The following is a 23,904-nucleotide window of genomic DNA, read 5'->3' as shown; positions in this document are numbered from 1 at the left end:
TTCTCCGATAATTTAAGCGTTATCTCAAGGAGTTTTTTCTTTCAAAAGGCGTCAAAAATCACCTGGAAGCGTTCGTTGTTGATTAAGCGAACAAACAGGCGTTCTATGCTTCATTTTACATGCTGGGGACCTGGTGCCGATTTTCAATATTAAACAAGTGATCATTGGCCCGGAATAAACAATCCTTTTATGTAAATACATCAATCACAATCATTGATATATTTTTAAGATGTCATTTGATCCCTTCATACTTGCGATGTAGGTATTGGCGTGAAAACTGCTTGATAGTCGCTTGCAATATGTAGTTATTTTGTTTTAATTGAAACAAACATCCTCATTATGGATAAGTTTGTTGTTAAAACGCCGAGCGCTTCTTCGCAGGAGAAAAAAAAGATCGCACCTTCCTGTAAATATTTCGGCAAAAGAAAGGGCAAGAAAGTACCCGAAGGAAGGTTTGATGTTGACGATGCTCTGTTGTTTACCCTTCGAGCAGTGTCTCCTTCGATCTTCCTAGATGTTTTGCTCTTCGTGCAACATAGTGGTTGATCATCTTCGAAAGTTTGTGGTTGACAAGCACATTGAAGCTGAGTCACACAAGCAGAATGCGGAAAAAAATGCGGGTGGGAAGCAACAAACGCTGACTTGACCAAATTAGCAATATCTGATTTTCAATAATTTGAAATGAGGTAACAAATGATTTATTTCAGCTGTTTCTTCATTTCTTCGTGCTCTAATTGCTTCTTGAACAGCAAGAAATGGATTGTGCTCCTCTTAGATCTAATAAAACAAGGTTAAATTAGCTTAAATGAAATCGCATAATTTGCCACATAATAGACCTTTCTTGCCGCATAATGAGACTTAAAAGTGCCGCATAATTTCCAATTTTTTTCCGCACCCCATCAGAAGCCCTGTTTGAAGTTCATCAGCATCAACTCCACAATCGATATTTTCCGCCAATTCCTTTGGGAAAAAAGAGCGAGTTTCAAAAAGGAAAATTCCATTTGTTGCAATTTTTTATCACATTAAGCGTAGTACAAAGTATTAAGAACCCTTACAACTAGGACATTAACACTGCAAAACTAGCCAACGGGGAAGTTGTTTACAACAATTGGCCTTTCTTACATGTTCGCTTTGGGTATCCTCTTGCAAGTAAACAGGGCTTTCACCGTCATCTTCTTCCTTTTTCTTATAATCAGGAGATTCCTTTGATAAAAAAGGTTAAAAAAAAAGTTAAGGCTTAAAAAAGTTATTTGCTGTACCCTTGTTTTTACCATAAAACCTTATAATGTCAAACGCGTCGTCTTGCCAAGAAAATGACTAAAAGAAAAAGATAACAAATTGCTGTAAACTCCGAAAAAGGACAACTCCCATGTGCTGTACTACAGGGATTTCACCTTCTTACGTGATCACCATCAAAAGTAGGTGTTTTCTTAGAAAAGGAACGGCGATTTGAAAGTGAAAAAAAAAAAAACATCCCATATTCATTGAATGGATTCGTAAAGAAACGAAAACCTTAAAGAACTTTTCAAAAACATGAAAGAGTACTTGTTAAATTAAGAAAATTTGTTCAGCTTTAGTTCAGTCACGATATTTTACGTTCTTCTACATATGGTCTGTAAGTAGTCAAAATAGATAGGAAATACTCAAATACCCCTGTACAGGAATTTACCTTGGTGGAACCTCCTGGGACACAACTTACATCCTCTAGCAAGAGGTTAAACTTTTTGGACTTCACCTTCGTGACAAAGAAAACAGAATGAGAAGTATGAACGGGCAAGGACACTAATGCTAACAAGGCCCAAACCAGTAACTCATTCACCTCAACCGTTCTGGTTATGCTTTCATGCTTTCGTTTTTCTAACAAGCGAGAGCCCTTCTTTTCAGCCTATAAAAGAAAGAAAAAATAATAAGCAAATGAAAAACAAAAAATCAGGGCGTTGAGAAAAAAACGTTTTTTGGTCTCATGTCTCTACCTTCACATTTTGTCCACGTGGTTCAGTGAATCTCGCTTTCTTGACTTCCCCTTCCGGCTCCTCCACCTGCAGGTGAACACATTTTTGCCTTATTAGTGCTATCTGTTAATTTGATCTAGTGCATCTCTTGAACCAACCGCAAAAAGTTATCCCATCTGATTACGCAAACCTAGGTAATAGAGAAAGAAACGTTTTTACTCACACTATCACCTCCCAAAGTTGCCATTAGCATGGGCCCTTCTATTTGAGTTATTTTTTCCTTAAGCATGTCTATGTTCTACAACAGAAGAGCAGAAAACAACAGTTAATTGTGGACCGTGAAGTTTTCAGCCGCAGGGTATAATTGTAAAGAAGCACACCCAATTTGACATGTTTACCTTTTCATAATATTAATAATAATAGTAATAATAATAATAATAATAATAATAATAATAATAATAATAATAATAATAATAATAATAACGATAATGATAATGATAATGATAATGATAATGATAATGATAATGATAATGATAATAATAATAATAATTTAAATAATAACTTTATTAACGTGTCAAGCAACAATGTAGCAGAGGGGATTCCCACTGCTAATAACAACCTGATTCTGCTTGAATTATGTGAGCATTTGATCACAACATAACCTGACAGTACAGTCACGCTTACAACTTTGTCGTCAAGCTCCTCAACTGCTGGTTTAAATATTTGCATCAGGCCATCTGCAAATGCGCTCTGGCTTTCCTCAGCAAATGAATTTCCTTCCGCATCCTTGATATCTGTTGTCGTTTCAGCCGCCATTTTGGAATCTTGGCCGCCGTGAAGATTGTGGTAAGCGGTCGGTCAGCGGTATATCTTTTGTTTGGTACCAGTCTCTCATCGTCTCTGATTAGATTACTTTCGTTTGTGAACATTGAACTTTGCTCAAGCTACATTTTTGGATTTTAAAACAGCCTTTTAACCAGGAACATGGCTTTTTTGAGTCTGCTTCGACGTCATGTTGGTCTTGGCCTTCAGGTACGACAATACGTTTAGAAAATCCTCTCTTTATGTTATCTCCACAGTGTATATTAACGTAGAAATAAGCTTAAGTTGAGGACAAAATGTAAAGTTTATCCTTACGTAATTATAAGACTTAAGTCCTTTACTAAACTTTACACATGGATTATTAAAGGACGATTAAATTAAGCGTTGGAACTCATTGGTAGTATTTCAGTTATACGACTCTGAAAAATCTCTGTTTTGTAGCCTCATAATGTACCGTTCTCATTTGTTGCGTGATTATGTTGTCTTACGTTAATATATCATACGTGACGTCAATTACATAAACTTACAATAAAATCTGCAATTCCTCAGCGACAAACCGATGAGTGGTGCTGAATCACTTGTAGACCTGGATCAGCAAATTATTTCAAATACAAAATATGGACGGTAGACTGATCCCAACGGCAGAGATGACGAGCTTGATGAAATAAGCAACAAAGGCTACAATAACTGAAATATATTTAGTTAGAAAAAGAAAAATTGCCCCATATTTAGGTTTGCAATACAAACCTTTCTCGGGGGCTGAATAAAAAAGAAAAGTGAGAAAGTTTTCTCACTTTTAATTTTCATTCAGCGCCCGAGGAAGGTTTGTATTGCAAACTGAAATATTGGGCAAGAATTTGTTTTTTTTTTTTCAAAACAAATATACATTGTATTTCAGTTATTCTAGCTTTTGTTGCTTATTTTACCTCCGCCGTTGGGATCAGTCTGCTATCCATGTTTTGTACATAAGCTTACATCAGTATTTCCAGAGGAGGCTAATTATCAATGTGATGTGGCGGTTTGACTTTGCATCTTTAATTAAACTAAATAAAAACCTATATAAAATAAACTTTTACATTTTCTCTTTTCATTTTATAAAGCACTATCTCACTAACTGAAAAGCACTATCTCACTATAAAGCACCATCTCACTAACGGAATATTTAATGTGGAGAGTTGATATTCCCTTGCTGCAATTAACATTATTTTGTGAAATAGTTGTTACAATAATTACAGTGACTTTCATTTATACCTTGTCAAACTTATGAATAAATTCATGAAGAAAAAGCAAAGGAAATCACTAGCATGAAAGAGGTTTAGAAAAGTGATCTTACTTATCATCAAATTTGGTGAAATTTTGCTTTGAATTTTTCCAAGAATGATTAATGGTTTGAGAGGCTATTAGTCATATCAAACACTTAAAAGAGTGTATCATCCGATTTCTAAACACTAGCTTTCTCTGGGCCACTGTGCACAAACACTTGTATATATAATTTATAATATGGCGTCTTTTTTCTGTGCATGTGTTTTCAGTACATGTCAATGTATCTCTTGTGGCAAAGGTATAATGAATCAGGTTAAAGGTAAAATTTCAGTCAAGAAATTTATTTTTAAATAAAATGGACAGCAAGCGTTTCTTAAACAGTGAAAATTACTATTAACGTTACGGGATACCTTCGCGGGTGACCTTCGGGAAAAAAAATATTTGCGCGCTGTCCTAAATGCAACAACCATAAACTATATATCAGTACAAAGCTTATGAAATGTACTATCCGGTAAAAATTATTTCGCTTTGATTTTTTCTAGCCGTAAGGAGAGTGCGTCCCAAAAGCCCAAAATGACCGATGTCTCTTTGAGCGAATTTATCGGGTATGGAATTCGACCGCAGAATCAAAACTACTGCATCGTATCAATCACAAGGCATTAATCTTCAAAACTGTGTGTGGCTTTTTCGATATTCCTATTGGTTGCTTCGCAATTTTACTGTCAATTTTGACGATCAAAAACTCATCAATACATTTTACGACGAAGGCCATTGCGGAAGATCAACTTTACAAAACGGAAATCCCTCACACAGTTTTTTTTTTGTTCGGTGTCTTGGGAATATTCGGGCCAAATTTCAAGGCAATCCGTCAAATCCTTGTATCGTATAAATTAGCACACAGGTTTTTTCGCTTCTAGAGGTTTACAAACATTTCATGCCCTTGCTGCTTCATATTTCAACACTGTGGATGCCGCCAACATCAAAAGCCAATAGAATTACAGGAGACCTACTGCTGATTCCCCTGAGATTACTGGTGTTGCGCCGGAAGAGTTGAGTACATGACGGCAGTTCTATTACCAGTCAGAATTTCTCGCGCAATTACTCGCAATTTCCTCGCGAAATGGCGGGCAGAAAAAATTCTTCGAAGAAAAGGAAAACTGCAGTGGCCCCCATTGATCCGAAAGAATAGCTGCAGGTAGAAATGCGGTCACTGGGGTACGTTGAAGGACTATTTATATATACCACTGTCCATGCAAATAAATTGCCGTCGCAAGCTTGCAGTTCAATATCCGAGTTTTTCTGCTTTGCAGGTTTGATGGAGATATTTTCACCCGCAACCTGGGGACCAGCGTTGAGTGCAATATGTGGGGAGGGAAAGGGCCTCAAAGAAATCGATATACATGTATCGATTATTGTATCTGGGCTTATGCGCTACGCAAGTTGCAAACATAAACAAAAGGAAGAGAGGCGATATGAAATGAACGACTCCGGATGTTTTACCGCGAAAAACATCATGGGAAGCCCTGATGCTGACACATTTTAATTGGGTTATAGCACTCTGGCGGGTGATAGAGTTTCATTTGAAAAAACTTTGTTGTTGATAATTCGCGCACGCCTCAAGATTTGTAATTTTTTTTTTTTGAAAATGAAGCGAGACTAGAAATGTTTAATTTGGCCTCAAAATTTACATTGTATTTTGGCAAAAAATGACTCTCGAAGATATCCGGTAACCTTAAAACAGGGCTTCTGAAAGGGTGCGGAAAAAATTTGGAATTTATGCGGCACTTTTAAGTCTCATTATGCGGCAAGAATGGTCAATTATGCGACAAATTATGCGATTTCGTTTAAGCTAATTTAACCTTGTTTTATTAGGTCTAAGAGGAGCACAGTCCATTTTTTGCTGTTCAAGAAGCAATAAGAGCGCAGAGAAATGAAGAAACAGTTGAAATAAATAATTTGTTGCCCCATTTCAAATTATCGAAAATCAGATATTGCTAAGACTTAATTTGGTCAAGTCAGCGTTGGTTGCTTCCCACCCACATTTTTTTCCGCGTTCCGCTTGTGTGACTCAGCTTCAATGTGCTTGTCAACCACAAACTTTCGAAGATGATCAACCACTATGTTGCACGAAGAGCAAAACATTTAGGAAGATCGAAGGAAACACTGCTCGAAGGGTAAACAACAGTCTACCACATGGAATGTTCCTTCTGGTACTTTCTTGCCCTGTCTTTTGCCGAAATATTAACAGTAAGGTGTGATCTTTTTTTTTCTCCTGCGTTGTAATGCTCGGCGTTTTAACAACAAACTTATCCATAATGAGGATGTTTGTTTCAGTTAAAACAAAATAACTACATATTGCAAGCGACTATCAAGCAGTTTTCACGCCAATGCCTACATCGCAAGTGTGAAGGGATCAAATGACATCTTGAAAATATATCAATGATTGTGATTGGTGTGTTAAGATTAAAGGATTGTTCATTCTGGGCCAATGAACACTTGTTTAACATTGAAAACCATCACCAGGTCCCCAGCATGTAAAATGAAGCATAGAACGCCTGTTTGTTCGCTTAATCAACAAACAAACGCTTCCAGGCGGTTTTTGACACCTTTTGAAAGAAAACACTCCTTGAGATAACGCTTAAATTATCAGAGAACTTAACATAAAGCGAGATTTTTGCTCTTTTTTTCTTAAATTGTGCGATTTTGTACAAATTCTGCGATTTTTCATGAATTATGCGATTTGTTGCAATTTTAGGTCAATTATGCGAAATCGCAACATCGCATAATATCAGAAGCCCTGTTAAAAGTGTCCTCCAGTGGAACCCTAATAAAATAATACAACTATCACCAGGCTGTAAAAGAATGTTGTTACATTTAGCGGGTTGAGCAGATTAACAAGTTCTTTTACGTATTATGGCTGCATAAATATTTGTAGCCGTAAAAACAAAATTATAGGTTAATTATTAATATTAACCGGTGGAGAGGGGGTCTGTTGTATTGGTATCAATTTTTGAATATGTTCACTATGGTACAGTGTTACTATTTTCCAAGATTGTCAATAGCATTTAAAACTAAACATTAATATTTAGTGTATATTTTTTTAATGTTCATACACTGTACAACTGTAAGTCAATGTCAGTTTACAGTATGTATGTATTGTACTTAAATCTACTGTTGATCCTGATCCAAAGTTTTGTTTGTTTGTTTGCTTTGTTTTTCAGAAAGGGACTTTTTCTGCTGGAGTGACAGCTCTAGTAAGATTTGTTTCCATTTTATTATTGTGTAGTTCCAGACAATACCTGTTGGTATCCCCCCCTCCCTACAGAAGGGGTTAGAAATTCCAGGATGGTGGGGTGGAGACAGGGGGATCGGCAAAACAGACCAAAAGATGTAAAAGAATTATTAAGGTCCATTGAAATTTCCAGAAGGGTGTTGGGTCTTACAGAAAATCCCTCTTTTGGGAGGAACAGATATTTTCGTGAACTACACATTGTGATATACGTCTATAGTCAGATTTTATTTGTCTACCTGTTCTGGTATACATGGGATTGTAACAACATTTGTTTGTTGATCTCTTTTAAACTGTCAAGTCAGTAATTTGAAATAATGTTCTATAGATTCTTGCATTACTAGATGTATTTCAACAGGCCTCATTCTTTGCCAGGAAAGAGTTGGGCTGGGAGAGGAGTTGTTTATGGCCTAGGCTATGTTATAAAATGAATTCATTCTAGATTGAAATAAGAATGACTTTCCTCCCGTCCTGGGAAAAAATATATTACTCAGAGACATCTTGCATTTACTTGATGGGATGAGAGAATGTTTTTCATTTGCTCATGCCTGGATGAAATTTTGTGACCCATTTGTCATCATGTAAAAAGTGGGAAAAATTACTTTTTCTCAGGTGAAGCTGTTGCTTGCAAGAAAATTATCACAGGAGGAAATGACTCTTGTACTAGATGTATAAATAACCCCTAAAAATTGTCAGAGGGGCTAGCAGAACATCCAGAACTGTACCTGTGATAAACTACATAGTTGTGGCATTTCAAAGTGTAAACATTGTGTTTCTCAGGATTACTTTGTATTGTTGGTTGTTGTTGTTTTTTGCAGAAGTCCAAGTTCAGTACAGAGGCCATACAGCTGGAGTCATCGTCATTTAATTCTGGCCTAAATTTTGGTAAGGAAAAGCTGTTTTCAGGGTGTTATGCAAGACAATCACACTATTAATGTACCTTGTTTTATTAATAGCCTTGAAATTGAACATATTAAGTAATTACTGACCTGATATATACAGTGTACTACCTGTGAATAACATGAGAGCTTGGGGATTGCCACATCCTGTTGCACTTGAGGCAAAATTACAGCAGATTACACACCACAGGCCTCTGTGTTACAGCACAATACAATTGCGTACCTGCCAACCCTCTCGATTTTTGTGCTTCCAAACATAAAAAAATCAGAACATTTTGATTTTCTGTGTAAAAATAATTTCTAATCATTAAATCCTCAGTGAACTTGGGTTGTCGTAATTCCCAAGTTTGCAAGGGATTTTAAGGAAACTTTGGCATCTGTAATTTTATTAAATCTGATATGATAAGCTAAGTTGATCTGTGAAGGTGATTTTCAGTTTTATGAGCAACACACAAAACTGCAATTTGTGTGACATCGGCAAAAGTTTTTAATTGTTACTTGTAATAATCATTGTTGTTAGAACAGTCACAGCTCACCAGAAGCATGAGAGAAAATGGGGCGAGGGAATCCCTACATCTGATTTTGTAAGTTAACAGGACAGTGAGAAATTTATATTTCTGAATCTTTTAATCTTCATTTCAAAGAGTTGTCTGAAGAGTTGCAGCAGCTGCGTGATATGGCCAGGAAGTTCTGCCGCGAGGAAATTGTCCCTGTTGCTGCTCACCATGATCAAACTGGCGAGGTTAGCTGATGTTCAGTCACTAAACTTTAATCATTACTCAGATGTGAAATACACGGAACATTATGTGCTGTTAGTCTGCTCCTATTCAGAATGCACATGCACTTTTAGGGCAAAGGATGTCCTAACCTACTGTACTTTGGACAATAAATTTATTAGACAAGTGTTTCTCTGTTTAATTCTGAGTCCATTCTTCTTAGTGTTTTCAGTTCTAGATAACAGTTTAGTGCTTGTAATAATTATTTTTACACATACTGTAGTTAACTTTCTAAATACACCAGTTTTCTCATTCAATTTTACTCACAAAGGAAGTGGAAAATTTAAAAGTGATGCGTACAAAAAAATATATATATACAGTTTTAGAAGTGAGTGGCAAGCTTTATATTTATTTATTTGAAGAAACTTTGGATTCTAACTTAAGGCTGTTAAATGATTATATCATTTGTCCACTGCGCCAGGTCTTTGATCGTGAGCTAAGAACTATCATGTTCATTTTGCAGTATCCTTGGGAAATCATTAAGAAGGCTCACCCTCTTGGATTGATAAATGGTCATGTACCAGAGCGCTGTGGTATGTATCTAAGCAATAGAGGACATTTTCCGTGTTTACATACATGTAGCCCCATCTAAACATGAGGGGGTTTGGTGCTTTGCATAACTTTTGAGAATTCTCCCATCCCCCGAGTGTTTAGATGGGCTGTGTGAACATGGGAAAAAAGTCCTCTATTGCTTTAATAAAATATTTCTAGAAAAATAATTTGACAAATGAAGGGAAATTGTGTTTATTTATTTCTTGATTAAAATAGATGTTCTCAGTACAGTTGTTAATCATATTTGCTACTAGGAAATAAAACTGCGCATCTGACAACACATGAACCAATCAAAATTTGCGTTTTAAAGTCAAACTCAAGTTTAAATTTGTGGCAGGCGTCAGCAGCCTTGTGTAGCAAACGGTGATTTCAGGTTTGAATCCTTGTAAATCTTACAGGAAAATTCCAAACCTTCGGTGAAAACTAGAGGAAATGTTCAAAATTTATGACTGTAAGGAAAGTACTTCAAGATGAGGAGTTCATTGAAGCCGACAATGAATGTCACTGTGTTTGGTTGCTCGTGAAAGTTATGTGAACTTGCCCAGTTTGGCAGCCTTAGAACATGGTTGAGAATCATAGCGGACCCAGATTGGTGATGTTGTGGCTGGAAATAGTAATCTTAACAGTAGATTTTTATGCTGAGAATGTCTCAGAGAAAATACATTTTATACAAATTTATATACAGGCAAAACACGACAACCAGCCATATAAAGTTTGATTTAAAACATTTGCGTTCGTTTTTGTGTACATTTTTTGAATAAAAAATGTCTTTAAGAGAATTTTATTGTGGTAAGTACTCAGATGCAAAAATTACCTTGAAAAATGTTTACTGCGTACATGTATTTTTTGCATTTTTTGTTGTCTTCGCTGAGCTCCCTTGACGAGGTTGTCTAGCTAACGATCATCGAGGCAGGCAAAGTGCTGTGGTTCTTCTTTCTTTTGCTTTTTTCTCCTCAGCCTCAGGGGGTAGGAGATAAGCAAGCCTGGTCAAAATTTGGGAAATTTTTCTCCATTTGCTTAACAGTTGTACTTAAAATTACTTTGCAAGTCTTGTGAAAGCTATGAAATGTTTTCAAATTGTGCTGGGAGACACAGAAAGCGTGACGTCACAACCGTGTTTACATACCTCTCATCTAAACACGCCTATCAACCAATGAGAGTGCGCGTACTATCTCAAATGTTTTATAAAATGCTTTGTCAAGTTTATGTAATATAGTACACTCATGTAATAATGTTCTTCCTTTTTCTATTTTCTGTTTGTTACAACAATGTCTTTAGGTGGTCCTGGATTGGGTGTCCTTGATGGATGTGTTGTGACAGAAGAGTTAGCTTATGGTTGCACTGGCATTCAAGTTGCTATTGAAGCTAATTCTTTGGCAGTAAGTCAGATCTTGAATGTTATGTACTTTTACCTTATTTTACATGTCCTCCTTCTGTTTATTTTAAAAGATAAATCCTACAAGATGGTCAGTGGTCATGCAACAAACAAACTTAAATTAACAAAATTAACTCAAATAAAAAAACAGTTTTCGATTGAGTGTCAAGAGTAATTGGCCATTTCAGAGTTACTGTGAACCTCCTTATGAAAATGAGGCTAAGTGCAAAGCTTTTCATTTAAAGATTAGTTTTGTTTGCTTATGATTGAAAGCTAATTTACGTAGTAATAACTTTGCACTTAGCTTTGCTTTCATAATGAGGATCAAAGAAACTCAGAAATGTTCATTTACATCATTTGTTTTGGTTATACTATACTATGGTCTGTGATTGGACGGCAAAACTGGTGCCACTTTCTGAACCAAAGAGGATTTAAACCAAACAAATCATGACTTGGTCGCATGTTTTCCTGCACTTGGCACCTGGTTTATGAATTTTCTTTGGGTTCTGATTGGTTGTTTTGTTTGGTCAGAGTACCTTACATGTAGTTATATACCTGCCATCTTTTTCTGAGATTTTTGTTTTGTCATGACCGGGATTTCTTAAAATGTCCGAGCCACTTCCGAAAAGATTTCCGACGATTTTCCGAAGAGTTTTGAAGGTTGCCGAAAAAGTCCGAAGATATTCTGTACACTTACAATTCAAATGGATTGAGACATTTGAAAGCTTTTGAGTTTGTTATAAAGAGCAAAGAAATAATACATAACAAAATCTGAAATGAAATGACGCTTTTTTAGAACAACTCGTCTGGATTTGTGACTTAGGCGTGAGAAATTGTCCTCGCTGTGTGAGATTGATGTCTTCAGTCCGGGTATGGGGGACCTCCCCAGGAAATTTTGAAAATTTTAATTCAATTTGGTGCACTCTGGTGAAATCTAGGGGCTCTTTTATGCAAAAAGAAACAACCATTAAAGAGAAGGTCAGCTGTGGTGCCGCAGTTTGAAACGTGTGGTACAGAGATTCACCCTGAATTTACTATTCAAAAATTTCTCCCTCGCTTTGACGTTTCCATATTTCCTTCGTGTGGTTTTTGCTGTTTGGCGTTCCTTGAACTCTCTACCAGGTCTGTTCACTGTGCCCCTAAGTAGAATGACAGACCTTCTGAGCAGACAGTGCTTTGTTTTACTACATTTCGTCAATCTATGCTGTTTTCTTAATTCCCTTTTTGGTGAGCTCACTAGAATAGTTCTTTATTTAAACACGGTAAAATCCATCAGGAGTATAAAAATTAGAAATAACCTAACTCTCCTAAACAAAATTCAAAACCTAACTACAACTAATCTAATCTAACATGAATGCCGTGTATACTCTAACATTAAAAATGAAAATACGTGCGTAAGATTTTCAATATTTACTTAGTAATGAGAACGAAAGCTACATCGCTTTCCATTCGTTCCGAAGATTAAGTGCTTTTAAGTTTGCACTAGAATACCAGAAAATCGATTCTTATAAATGCTTAGAACTGCAAACGAAAGAGCTGTCCACTCGGTCGTTCAGCTGTTCATCCAGTTTCGCGGGTTCGTTCACTCGATTTCTCGTTCTTTCGTTTTTGCCGGCGAGCACTCGGCAGACCGTTTACGTTTGACTTTCTGGTTTTTGGTTTCTTTTGTTCCTCCGTTTGCCCAGTTCTTCTTGCTATTCATGAGCATAAACATGTTATAAACAATAAAATTTAGCCAATTAAAAACTGTATTAAAACATTACGAAGAAGTTCCTTCATGTTTTTTTTTCTCTGTCATGCTACAGAGAGAGACTTCTTCTTTCTCCGATCTGACACAAATACCTGGTAACAAACTCGTTCCCAATCTTTCGCAACGCCTTGAATGCGGGGGCTAATCGGGGCTACCAAGCTTCGTGTTGACAAGATGGCGGACGCAGAAAACGGAAAGAGGACACGGTAAACTAGTTCTCAAAACAAGACTTTATTTCAATTACTTTATGGCATCGAAACTCAAGGTAGTCAGGAGTTTATTCAACCTTTTCACTTAAAATATATTATTCTAAATCGAACAATTGCTAGTGGGTAACTAAAGAACTGTTCATTGCCCTTTTAACCGAGTGTTTGCCACCCAAAATTCAGCCGGCGATGACCTCTTTCCCAGCTGGCTAATTTCGCCGGCAGCCGTCGCTTAGCGACAACCCTGCAGTCCACAGGTGTGAGACTCACGTATAACGCATTAGAGTTGGCAGGTATATGGTTATGGTTTTATGATACTCAAAACTGCTCTGAAAACTAAAATAAAGCTTAACGGAAATTGACGAGACAGATGTTGTCTTGGCTAAAGCCAAAGGTAAACTGTTTCATTCCCATCTGTCATTTGACTGTACATGGATTGAGGCTCAATGGTTTAGTGGCTAGTCTAAGACTGTACTACACTGGGCTTAGTTATATCATGTTTTGAATCAGAAAACCATATAGGTCTGTGGTTTAGGGCTTGTTCAAGCTGCTGCTAGCCATACTGCTTCCGTAGAGAAGAAAGATTGCTCCACTGTGGTTAGTTGTTGTAAATGAAGCGCTTTGAAGATTGTTTAGCTGGAATTATAATTTCATTAAATACTTCATTCCCTAAATAATTGTTTCTTAAATTAAGTTTGTTTCCCTAGAACTTTAATAACATGTGGCTTCTTAGCGATGTTATATTATACACTTATTGTATGGACCTGAGGAAAACAGTTAGTTTTGTTTTCCCGAGAGTCCTGAGGAAAAGCAGGACTCAAGGGAAAACAAAACTAACTAGTTTCCCAAGGGACCATGCACTAAGTGCTTTGTTATATATTTAGACTTTCCCTTCAACAATCACAGCAAAACAAACAAACAGCTGAGAGAGCAACAACTGCGGAATTGTATCCCGGTCAGGATACATTTGTATTTGATTGGGACACGTGACCAAGAATCAACCAATCACAGTGCTTGTTTTGTTGAGTGAAAGTCTAGGTATATAACAATATTGACTGTAATTCTCTTTACTAAATTCAACAAACTCTCCCCAGGAAATGCCACTAATCTTAGCTGGCAACAATGAACAACAGAAGAAGTTCCTTGGACGTATGATGGAAGAACCTTTGATGGCAGTATGTATCAAGATCTTATTTTATTGCTCAGGCTATTCAAAAATATGTAGGCCTCAAAAAGCCTAACTTTAGACATTGATAGCATTTTATGACCAATTTAGCAATGATCAGGAAATTGGTTTATTTTTGAAGACACATTTATACATGTAGCTTGTCCATGGAAGCCCATAACTTGACTCACTGAACTGTTTATGCATGTGGCTTTTAATTTGCTCAGGAAACGTTGGTGCTATGGCCTCTACTTTGCAGTTCATTTGCAATAAAAACCTTATAGGCAAGATTTCCATGTTTCTCACGAAACGAAGTACAAAGCAGCGGATAAGACATTAAAACTGTTACTTTTAGATACATTGTGTGACACATCCAGGTGTCATTATCTTTACTGATGTTTTGTTTCTTTTAGACGTATGTGTGACACATCCAGGTGCCTTTGTTACACTGTAGTAAGTGAGATTGTGTTACTTTCCAGGCATACTGTGTGACAGAGCCAGGGGCAGGTTCTGATGTGGCAGGAATTAAAACCCGAGCTGAAAAGAAAGGAGATGTGGTATGAAAGTGTTTCTGCAGTGTAGTAAAGCGTTTTAGATTTACATCAGAGACATTTCTCTTTAAGGCTCTCCATAATCATTCTCTGACTCGTTTAAATTAAGGTGATTCCATCGAAATGCATTGCGCATCCTTGCTGCGCATAATTTTTCGCGTCATTTAGCGCGCGCACGAGCGCGCGCGCGCACACAACATTACGGGATTTCCCTGAGGTTAAGCTCGGCAGGAAAATAAATGGTCCTTTTCTTCTAAACGAGCACGGTGACCCCCATTTTTTAATGACCACTATACATCGCGATTTAAAGAAAAGTTTAATACTCTACTTTGAGATATTTTTATTTGAATGCTTTAAAAAGCACGTATTTAGGTAGTGCTGCTTACGTGCACACGCAGCAAAATCTTTAATTTCATTCATAACTTTAATTCCAGTTCAATGAAAATAGATTGTTGTGTAAGATGAAAGTAAATTTTGTTGAACTGCTTCGATATTTTAATGCAAGAAATTAATTTTTCTAGAAACGATAGTTCCCTTTTCTGATTACTAGCGTTCCTAAATAATATAAACCTCGTAGGTCATCTATTTACTATAATAGCCATCCAGGTTGCACAAACACGAGCACGGTGACCCCCATTTTTTATTGCATTTTTGTAATGCTCATAACATAGTAATGAACTGGACCAAGTCTTAGACAATTTTAAATACTCTTTCTATTTCAGCGGAATCACCTTAAGATTTACGGTAGTTCTGTCATCGATTTTGGTCCATTCCTTATACATGTAAGCCCGGTGGCTTCCCTTGGGCTTCCTCGTCATTAGTGTTTAAATTATTAGTTTTTTTCTTGCTATTGTACAACTTATGGCAAAACAATAAACCGAACTGAACTGAAATTAAAATATCATCTTTACATCCTATATCCTATAGCCACGTCCAGTGTTCACTAACATAATCTTAAAAATTCAAAATGCAACCTTTTCGTTCCTAGACCAAGTACTGAAGCAGGAAAAGGAAGTTATCAATATCGCGGTTCTGTTCTCTGGATCAACTTGCCTTTGAGCGCTAAGACACAGCCCACTCTCAGCTCTTTTAAATCATGCATTTAAGTTCGATCTAATTTAGTGTTAGTTAATAAAAAATAGTTTATAGCTTTTAGTGTAATCTTGTACAGATAATTATTTTAGTTAGATGTGATTGATTTGAAATCTGAAAGTCGTACTCGTACTCAATCTCGAACTGTTACTCTGATATGAAAGTCCCTGTTATAACAGGAGTGGAGCTGGTGTAGGAAAAGTATTATAATGTAGGCAAGGGTACACGTGTACAAGGACTCTTTGTGATCAAAGTCTTGATTTGTTAAACAGTTTATCCAATAGTACAAGCGGCTTTCAAGCGTTGTACATGTACTGTAGCTCAGTCCCTGTGAAATTTTTGTGAGTTTATAACTGCCACCAAAAATCGGTGCTGACATACATGTACCGTCAACTCCCTTTATTGCGGACACCCTCGGAACCGAGAGTTAGGGTCCTTAATAGCGAAATTTTATATATTCAGTCAAACGTCTGTGATATAGCTTTGCCGTGATTTAGCTGTGTCCGTATTATCGGTGTTTCCGTAATAGCGAGGTGTCTTCAAGGCGAGAGTTGACTGTAAACATGTCTGCCCTCTATATGTTAAACTGATTCTTTAAAGTGTTGTTTTTTCTGTTTCATTCAGTATGTTGTCAATGGTCAAAAGATGTGGATAACAAACGGAGGTGTCGCTAACTGGTGAGTGTTCGCATCTACTGCGTATTTTTCCCAGCACTGGAGAAAACTTAATTAGGTCCTCTAATTGTTTAGTGAAAATAAAATTGTATAATCAAGAAGGCAAATCCCTGAAAAGTGAAGTTAGGAACTGTAGTCAGTCTTGCTGAGGAATTATATGGTGCCAGTGTTTAAGGACGGTGCCTACTAATACAGAAATATTTATGCGCGTTTTATGACTATGCGGGAAAAGCACATCTTAGCAAGGGCTGTTGGAATCCAAAAAGAAAATTGGGGGTAACCATGCATTTTTTAGAGATAACTAAGCAACGATAATTCTAAAAAGCTGTAAAATATAAAGGAATGTAAGGCGTTTTTTTCCAAATTGAAACTTTATTATCTCTGAAAAATGCATGGTTGCCCCCAGTTTTCTTTTTGGATACCAAGAGAACTTGCTCAGTTCTGCTTTCTACGCATAGTTTTAAACCGCGCAAAAATATCCCTGTTTTCTCATAGGAAATCCGAGTATCTCGAGATGCGCAGAACGTATGCGCAGTAACAAAAGTAGGCACCGGCCTTAATGTTATTTGTGTTTGATTACATGTAGGTATTTTCTCCTTGCACGAACTGATCCAGATGCTCCTGCTGGTAAAGGCTTTACAGGATTCGTAGTAGAAGCCGACACACCTGGAATCACAGTTGGACGAAAGGTACTGTCACCTACAATATTTTTAGTGTCAATTTGAATAGTATCCCTCGCAGCCGTTTTTTGGCTGTCACGCAACGCTCCCCCCAAAAGAAGCTTCTTTTGGGGGGAGCGCTGCGTGACAGCCAAAAAACGGCTGCGAGGGAGACTACAATTTGAATAGCTAAAAAACATATTTGTATCGACGGTCAATCATTAAAATAACAGTTCAGTTTGGTTAACAATAACCCTACTACCACACATAAATTAGGGTTAGTTATCTTTGGCCACAGATGGCCAGAATTGAAATGGATTGAAAACTGGCAAAAACAATTCGCAAAAATGAAATGAACTTTTTATTGTATCTATGCATAATATTTATTTGGTGTATTCCTTCTTTCATTTTCCCTGGTAGGAATGGAACATGGGTCAGAGAGCGTCCGATACTCGCGGCATAACATTTGAGGACGTTGTTATTCCTAAAGAGGTTAGCTGGGTAGTAATTAATATTATTTTCTTCGTTTTTGACTTAAAGCAAAGTTTTCTTCCAGAAGTTTCACCACATCCCTTCAGTTGTATCGGGTACAACAAAACGTAACCAGTTCACAAACAGACACGAATCTTGTCGACACATCACAAGAAGAGATACATGTTAACTTGTCAAATAAAACTTATGAAGCGAGAGAAGATACAGGTAGCGTTAACGCTTTTTTATGCCGAACTAACTCACGGGAAAATAGCACTTTGAATTGGCTGGCGAGGTGAACACGCAACCGCGCGCGAAAATAGAGCCTGTTATGTAGTCGATTGCTAGCAGCCCTCTTGGGATTGGCTGGCGAAATGAACACGCAACCGCGCGTGAAAATTTGGCCTGTTTTGTAGTGGACTGCTTGTAGCCCTCTTTGGATTGGCTGGCGAGATAAACACGCAACCGTGCGCGAACATTGCATGCGTCGTAGAAACGTGACGCGCTTGTTAGGAGGCGCGCCCTACCCATGTGTCGCGTTTCAGTGTGGCTGGAGTGCGGCACACCCGTGTAATTTCCACGCGAGACTTTCTTAAGACGCACCGTTCGCAGACTAAATATTTTTGTAGTCCTTTGCGCCGTGCGTTAGTTACTTATCAATTGCGTGTTACATTTGTTAGAATGTTCTTGGTAAAGAAGGCATGGGATTCAAGATTGCTATGGGAGCATTTGACAAGACGCGTCCTCCGGTAAGGGCGTTTGTACAGTGTTTATTTTGTGCTGCCTGATTGCAGGCTTATTCACTTATACAGCGGAGTACAGCTATAGATATGGATTTTAAACTTGCCAGCACCGCGTGTATGAACGTTTCCGCAATAGTCTAACCACATTCATACATGCATGTCTGTAGTATGGGGCTTTCTGCCCTGTTTTTGAACAACGCTTAATACATGTGAAACCTCTTTGAAAACTCGTGACCCAGAAATAATCAACGGGTGCTATACTGACTAGTTACAGTCATTGTTGCACGAGGTGGAACCGACTTATACTCCTCGCAGCGATTTGCGAGACGTGTTTATTTACAGAACATTTTACACTAGGCAACGATTCTTGCAACTTTTATCACTTAACAAATTGGCTTTATTTCTGTACCCTTAAATCCCACAATCCTCAAATTCATCAACTTTCAAACTAAAACTACACCGAAAATTCCATGAGTATTAGAAAGGTGTATTGTTTCAGCGTGCACGCATAAGCCTGACCGTCTGATTCTTTACCAGTCTCCCAGCAGCTCAGTTGTTAGAGCAGCTGACCGGTGTACGGAAGGTCCTGGGCTCGATTCTAGTCGGGACTTAGATTTTAACTTTGTTATATGCTCGTGAAATATTGAAAAATATAATACAGCTTTCTTATTCATAACCGAGCTTAACATTTATGAACTTCGTTCGCGACGAAATAAGTCCATGCTGTACGTAAGCGACAAAAAAAAGAAAAAAATAGAACAGCATCAACAAGAAAACTTGTTCTGTTTCTCCGTTTATCAGGTTGCCGCGAGCGCTGTTGGTCTTGCTCAAAGAGCTTTAGAAGAAGCTACCAAGTATTCAATGGAGAGAAAAACGATGGGAAGACCCATAGTCCAGGTATGCTTTAAATCCATGCAGGTTGTTCGGTGTGGAATTTCCTCGAAGAAACGTCCTTCTTGATGTTACAAAGTACGAGTTGCGAAGTTGTTAGAGTTTAGCAAGTTGGCGCTATTTTGGTTCAGCAACTTTACCTTCGTCTGGCTTTTTCGACGAAATATCCCACGATATTTCACTTGATGGTATAAACTTACAATATCTTCTCTGGTAAGGATAGAAAGTGCTTTACCTGGTTCGTAAACACCACAGAGCACATTTCTGTCGAGAGCTTCAGTTCCACTTCCATATTAGGTTCTAATATTATCATGTAATCCAATCGACATTCGAGAGTTCAAATGAGATTTTCAAATGAGGCTACTGTTGAAAGATTACAATAATCAGTTCAACTTTGCAAGTTTGAAACGAATGATGTGGTTAGTTCCAGATTAGTGAAAGTTATTCTCGGATTAAAACGCGGAACGTGTCGGGTATTTTTCATTGTAATTAAAATTGTCAATCTTTTTTTGCGGCGCGCTGCAATAGACCATTTCCGAGTTGCTGTGAACCTCATTATGAAAGCGAGGCTAAGTGCAAAGTTTTTGTTATGAACGTTAGTTTTTCATTCCTATGCAAACAAAACTAATTTTCATATGAAAAGTTTTGCACTTAGCCTCTCTTTCATGGTGAGGTTCACAGCAACTCAGAAATGGCCTATTGCATATGGCTTCACCGAGATCCTAGAAACAACTTGCTCCCCGCAAAAACCAGGTCCTAGTTGTTCAATGCACGCTTAAGCCAATCCTGGGTTGACGTTAACTACGGTTCGAGTTTAATTACTAATCAACAAAGACTCTTCCAAAGGATTTTTGTCCCTCATTGTTGACGCAGACGTTTCTGTAAGAGCGAAAAACGCACGAAACCCCCAACGGAAACGTTTGTTACGCAGGTTACGAGCGACGAGCGAGGTAAAAACTACGGTGGAATAACGTTAATCGGCTTTCGAACAACAGGACCCAGATTTCTAAATGGTTGAAAACAATCAGAGAGCAATTAACGCGCTTTATACGGGCACGCGATTGTGTTTGAAAACGTACGTGATAAAAGGACGTTAACACCACCCGACAGTCCGCCACCACCCCAGAACACTCCAGCTTGAAAGCCAAGTGTTTTGGTGTCCATCTGTTAATAGTTAGCCTTTAATTACATTAAGGGCCTTTTCATATGAGCCCGGTCGACCGGGCTGGCTCGGTTTCCGAGATCTCGCCTCGCCACTCTTTTCTTTACAAAAATGTCGATGTGTTTATATGAGAAGGCGGGCTGGCCCGGTTACCGAGATCTCGGTAACCGAGCTGGAATTTTTTTCCCATATGAACACTCCAGCCTGGATACCGGGACTGACCGGGACGAAACATTTTCAACTGCGAATGGCTTGTAAGGTAGCTGACAAGTCGGAACGCGGTTCCACGGGTATTTGGGGGGCCTTTTGGACATTTTTCATCTCGGTAACTGGGATTAAATTTCCCGTATGAACAGAAGACGAAATTCGTCCCGCTTACCGGGCCAGCCCTGTTACCGGGCTCATATGAAGAGGCCCTAAATCTTTTTATCTCTATTTTTAAAATTCGTTTATCTCCCTCTCCCTTTTCCTCTTTATAAGCAATCCAAAAATCATGATGGCATTTTTGAATCTACGGCAAAGTTATGATGGCCTTTTGCGTCGAATGAAACCTCGAAGAGATACCTAGACAAGGCTGAAACAGGACTGAATCTTGTTTAACCTTGCTACGTTCAGGGGTATCGCCCCCTTAAACTGAACTGCGCTTAACACACGGGTTAATAGCTAGCTGCTTGATTACCGCCCTCATACGATATTTCTTGTTTGTTTTATTCTGTACATTAGCATCAGGCTGTGAGCTTTATGTTAGCTGATATGGCGATCGGTGTGGAGACTGCTCGTCTGGCGACTTATCGGGCCGCCTGGGAGGTAGATCAGGTTAGTACGAACCTACCTGTACCTTTATGCTAACAAACCCTTCATTCGTTTATTCATTCGTTTATTTGCCATTAACCAAAAAAATACAACATAAATACATTATAGACGACACACAATATTCTTACTATTACAATGTTCATACTTAACTATTTACAATATTAAAAGGGTTAAAGGCTAGGAAGCCTATATAGAAGCCGGGGGCTTATTAACTTTAATCGTTATCTTGAAAAAAAAAAATGTAAAAGTTTGCGAAAACACACAACCAGTCAATCACTCAACAAACAAACAAACAAACGAACAAATAAACGAACGAACAAGCCAGGGAAAAGATACAAAGATCTGTCTATCCTTTTAGTGTTAGCGCTGTGGAAAAACTAATTAAGTCGCGAAAGCTCCAATGTGTTTGTGTTTTTTTTTTCTAGGGCCGCCGCAACACTTACTTTGCGTCCATCGCCAAGTGTTTGGCCGGAGATGTCGCTAACAAGTGCGCCACAGACGCCGTTCAAGTAAGTTCTTGTATAAAAGCTGAAATCCGGGACGCATATATGAGGCCAAAAATTCGGTTCGATCGGACGAAGAAGTAGCCTCTTACGCAGACGCTCATTGGGCTCGTCCCGGATTCCTTCCCCGACGTTGGAGGGGGGGGGAAGCCACCTAAAATAGTGGGAGTTAGAATTATAACTGTGTTTTTTTTTTTTTCATTTTCTGGTTTGCAGATTTTCGGTGGAAATGGATTCAACTGTGACTACCCTGTGGAGAAATTGATGAGAGATGCGAAGATCTTCCAGGTGAGCCTTGTGTGAGCAGAGGGTTCGAAATCCGTTAGATCAAAAAGAACGAAGGCCCCGCTCTTTGCGCGCTTCAGTATTGAAGTTTTTCCAAGAAAGTAGGAAGTGGTATAGTGGTACACGTGGCGAACCCTTGTTTGTTGTTGTTCTTGCTTCACCGGTGCACAACCAAATACTTGCAAAGAAAGAAGAAGCTGGTTTTACCTTAAGCGAAGCGCGGAAGATGCGTAACTGACGATAATTAACGCGCGCAAGAGAGAAGGTTGCGTAGCTGGCGGTTTGTGGGGGTTCGGTGGCATGCGGCGGCGCCGGGAGAAGAATGAGGACGAGATTTTTCCCTTTTTCGTCCCCATTCTTCTCGCGGCTCCGCCGCTCGCCACCAATCCTCAACAAAAACGCCAGCTAAGTAGCCTAGCCAGAGAGCTGATCTATGCGCTACGTCATCGTAAGGCTACAAACTCGATATCAGAGCCTTGGTGCTAGGGAGCGGGATCATACGTGGTCTTGTGAAATGTAGAAATACTTGAAATATCCACAGCCGACCATCACCGTCGTCGGCCGTCGGCGCCTGTCGTCGTCGTTATCGGCAATACTTGATTATCTTTTCTTCATGAGGATTTTCTCAGCGATAATGACATAAATGGGACTGAACGAAACAAGAATCTCAGTGATAGGGGCAGGGCTCGGTGGCTCATAAATAGGCCATTTCCGAGTTGCTTTTAACCTCATTATGAAAGGGAGGCTTCGCGCATAGTTTTGGGAAAATTAGCTTTAATTCCAATGCAAACAACTCATTTTTTAAAAAGCTTTGCACTTAGCCTCGCTTTCATACTGAGGTTCAAAACAACTCGGAAATGGCCAGTTAACAAGCCACTGGAATTGTTTGGGGGAGGGGTGGGATCTTTCGATCACCTTCTCCCATATCCCCGTTGTTTTCTCGAGTACAACCCTTTTTTCTTCAGTTTATTCAAACTCTCGCGTTCGTCCATTTCTTTCAGATCTACGAAGGTACAGCGCAAATTCAACGGATGATAATCGGACGGGAGCTGATAGAAAAGGCCAAGATGACAACAATGTAGAAAAAAAAAAACTGAACGATATAACTCATTTATGAAATAGTGTTTTGGTAAGAACTCTTTCCAATTTTTAAACTGACATGCTTTGATGAATTCAAAGCTCTTGTCTTACGCTGAGGTGTCCGGTATCACATCCCTTGTCGTCTTAGTTCTGGCCTTGGATTGAGACAACATCTTTGGTTTTTTGTCTCGAAAAAATTATCTGGTGATTTCGTTTTTTGAAGAGATTTCGGCATTGTAGTAGCATTGTATCGGGGAAAAGTGTCCGCTCTGTTAAGCCAAGCATTGCTCACATTTTTTTTCAGTTAAAACTAATATGGGGACCGCCTCTGAACTATACATTGGATTTTTAAACGGAGTGAGTGTTTGGTGGTCAACATCCACTGCAAATCAACTTATTGACTACCACTGTAATGTATTTGCCTAAGAGGAAAGATGCATATTTTGTCCATTGTAAATATCAACAGAATACGTAAACAATAACTAGTAGATTTACTTACATGCCTGTTAAATCTTACTCTGTTCTGATCACGTGGTCCAAGTGTAAAGAAAAGAGAACATGCTAATATTAGAAATACTCAGGGCAAACTGAATTTCACGCCGGAAAACTATTGAACGGGCACCCGGCTTAAAAAGCGTAATTTTTCAGAAGTATTCTTCAGTTTTGTTTTTACAGTGGAGGACTCCACAATTCACCGCTTTGCAGAGTTTGTTTTTTAAGGTGGGAATCGGTGGTGACCGAACGCATGTCGCGTTTTGATCACGGTGACCGCGTTCTGCCCGCGGTTGGTTAGATTATTCTTGTCGCTCATGATTTGCACAGTAAGCCTTCACATCTGTTATGAGTAAAGCATGAATAAAAATTTGATTACTTTTAAGTTTTGTTCGTGTCTTTTCTTCAAGAGGTGGCCATTTGGAATAACTAAGGCGCG

General features: G+C 38.5%; 2 protein-coding genes across 2 annotated transcripts; one reads left to right on the top strand and one right to left on the bottom strand.

The window, feature by feature from the left end:
* Positions 1 to 858: 858 nt before the first annotated feature.
* LOC146484090 (uncharacterized) lies at positions 859 to 2,882 on the bottom strand. The gene is made up of 7 exons (XM_085105492.1): positions 2,637 to 2,882; positions 2,176 to 2,250; positions 1,974 to 2,039; positions 1,820 to 1,885; positions 1,670 to 1,735; positions 1,123 to 1,203; positions 859 to 960 (listed from the first exon to the last, which is right to left on the bottom strand). Exons 1-7 carry the CDS (start codon positions 2,766 to 2,768, stop codon positions 859 to 861), a joined length of 588 nt encoding a protein of 195 aa, XP_084961618.1. The 5' UTR covers positions 2,769 to 2,882.
* LOC146484089 (medium-chain specific acyl-CoA dehydrogenase, mitochondrial-like) lies at positions 2,830 to 23,850 on the top strand. Its single transcript, XM_085105416.1, has 17 exons — positions 2,830 to 2,984; positions 7,259 to 7,291; positions 8,145 to 8,211; positions 8,870 to 8,967; positions 9,465 to 9,534; positions 10,832 to 10,932; positions 13,979 to 14,059; positions 14,529 to 14,606; positions 16,317 to 16,369; positions 16,953 to 17,055; positions 17,446 to 17,517; positions 18,177 to 18,245; positions 19,041 to 19,136; positions 21,016 to 21,108; positions 21,531 to 21,614; positions 21,825 to 21,896; positions 22,895 to 23,850. The coding sequence occupies exons 1-17, from the start codon at positions 2,937 to 2,939 to the stop codon at positions 22,973 to 22,975; spliced, it is 1,299 nt and encodes a 432-aa protein (XP_084961542.1). The 5' UTR covers positions 2,830 to 2,936; the 3' UTR covers positions 22,976 to 23,850.
* Positions 23,851 to 23,904: the final 54 nt, after the last annotated feature.

The sequence above is a fragment of the Pavona decussata genome, unplaced genomic scaffold, assembly GCF_977016875.1.
Source record: "Pavona decussata unplaced genomic scaffold, jaPavDecu1.1 SCAFFOLD_37, whole genome shotgun sequence".
NCBI classification, from domain to species: domain Eukaryota; kingdom Metazoa; phylum Cnidaria; class Anthozoa; order Scleractinia; family Agariciidae; genus Pavona; species Pavona decussata.
This window is presented reverse-complemented; position numbering and strand designations above follow the sequence as displayed.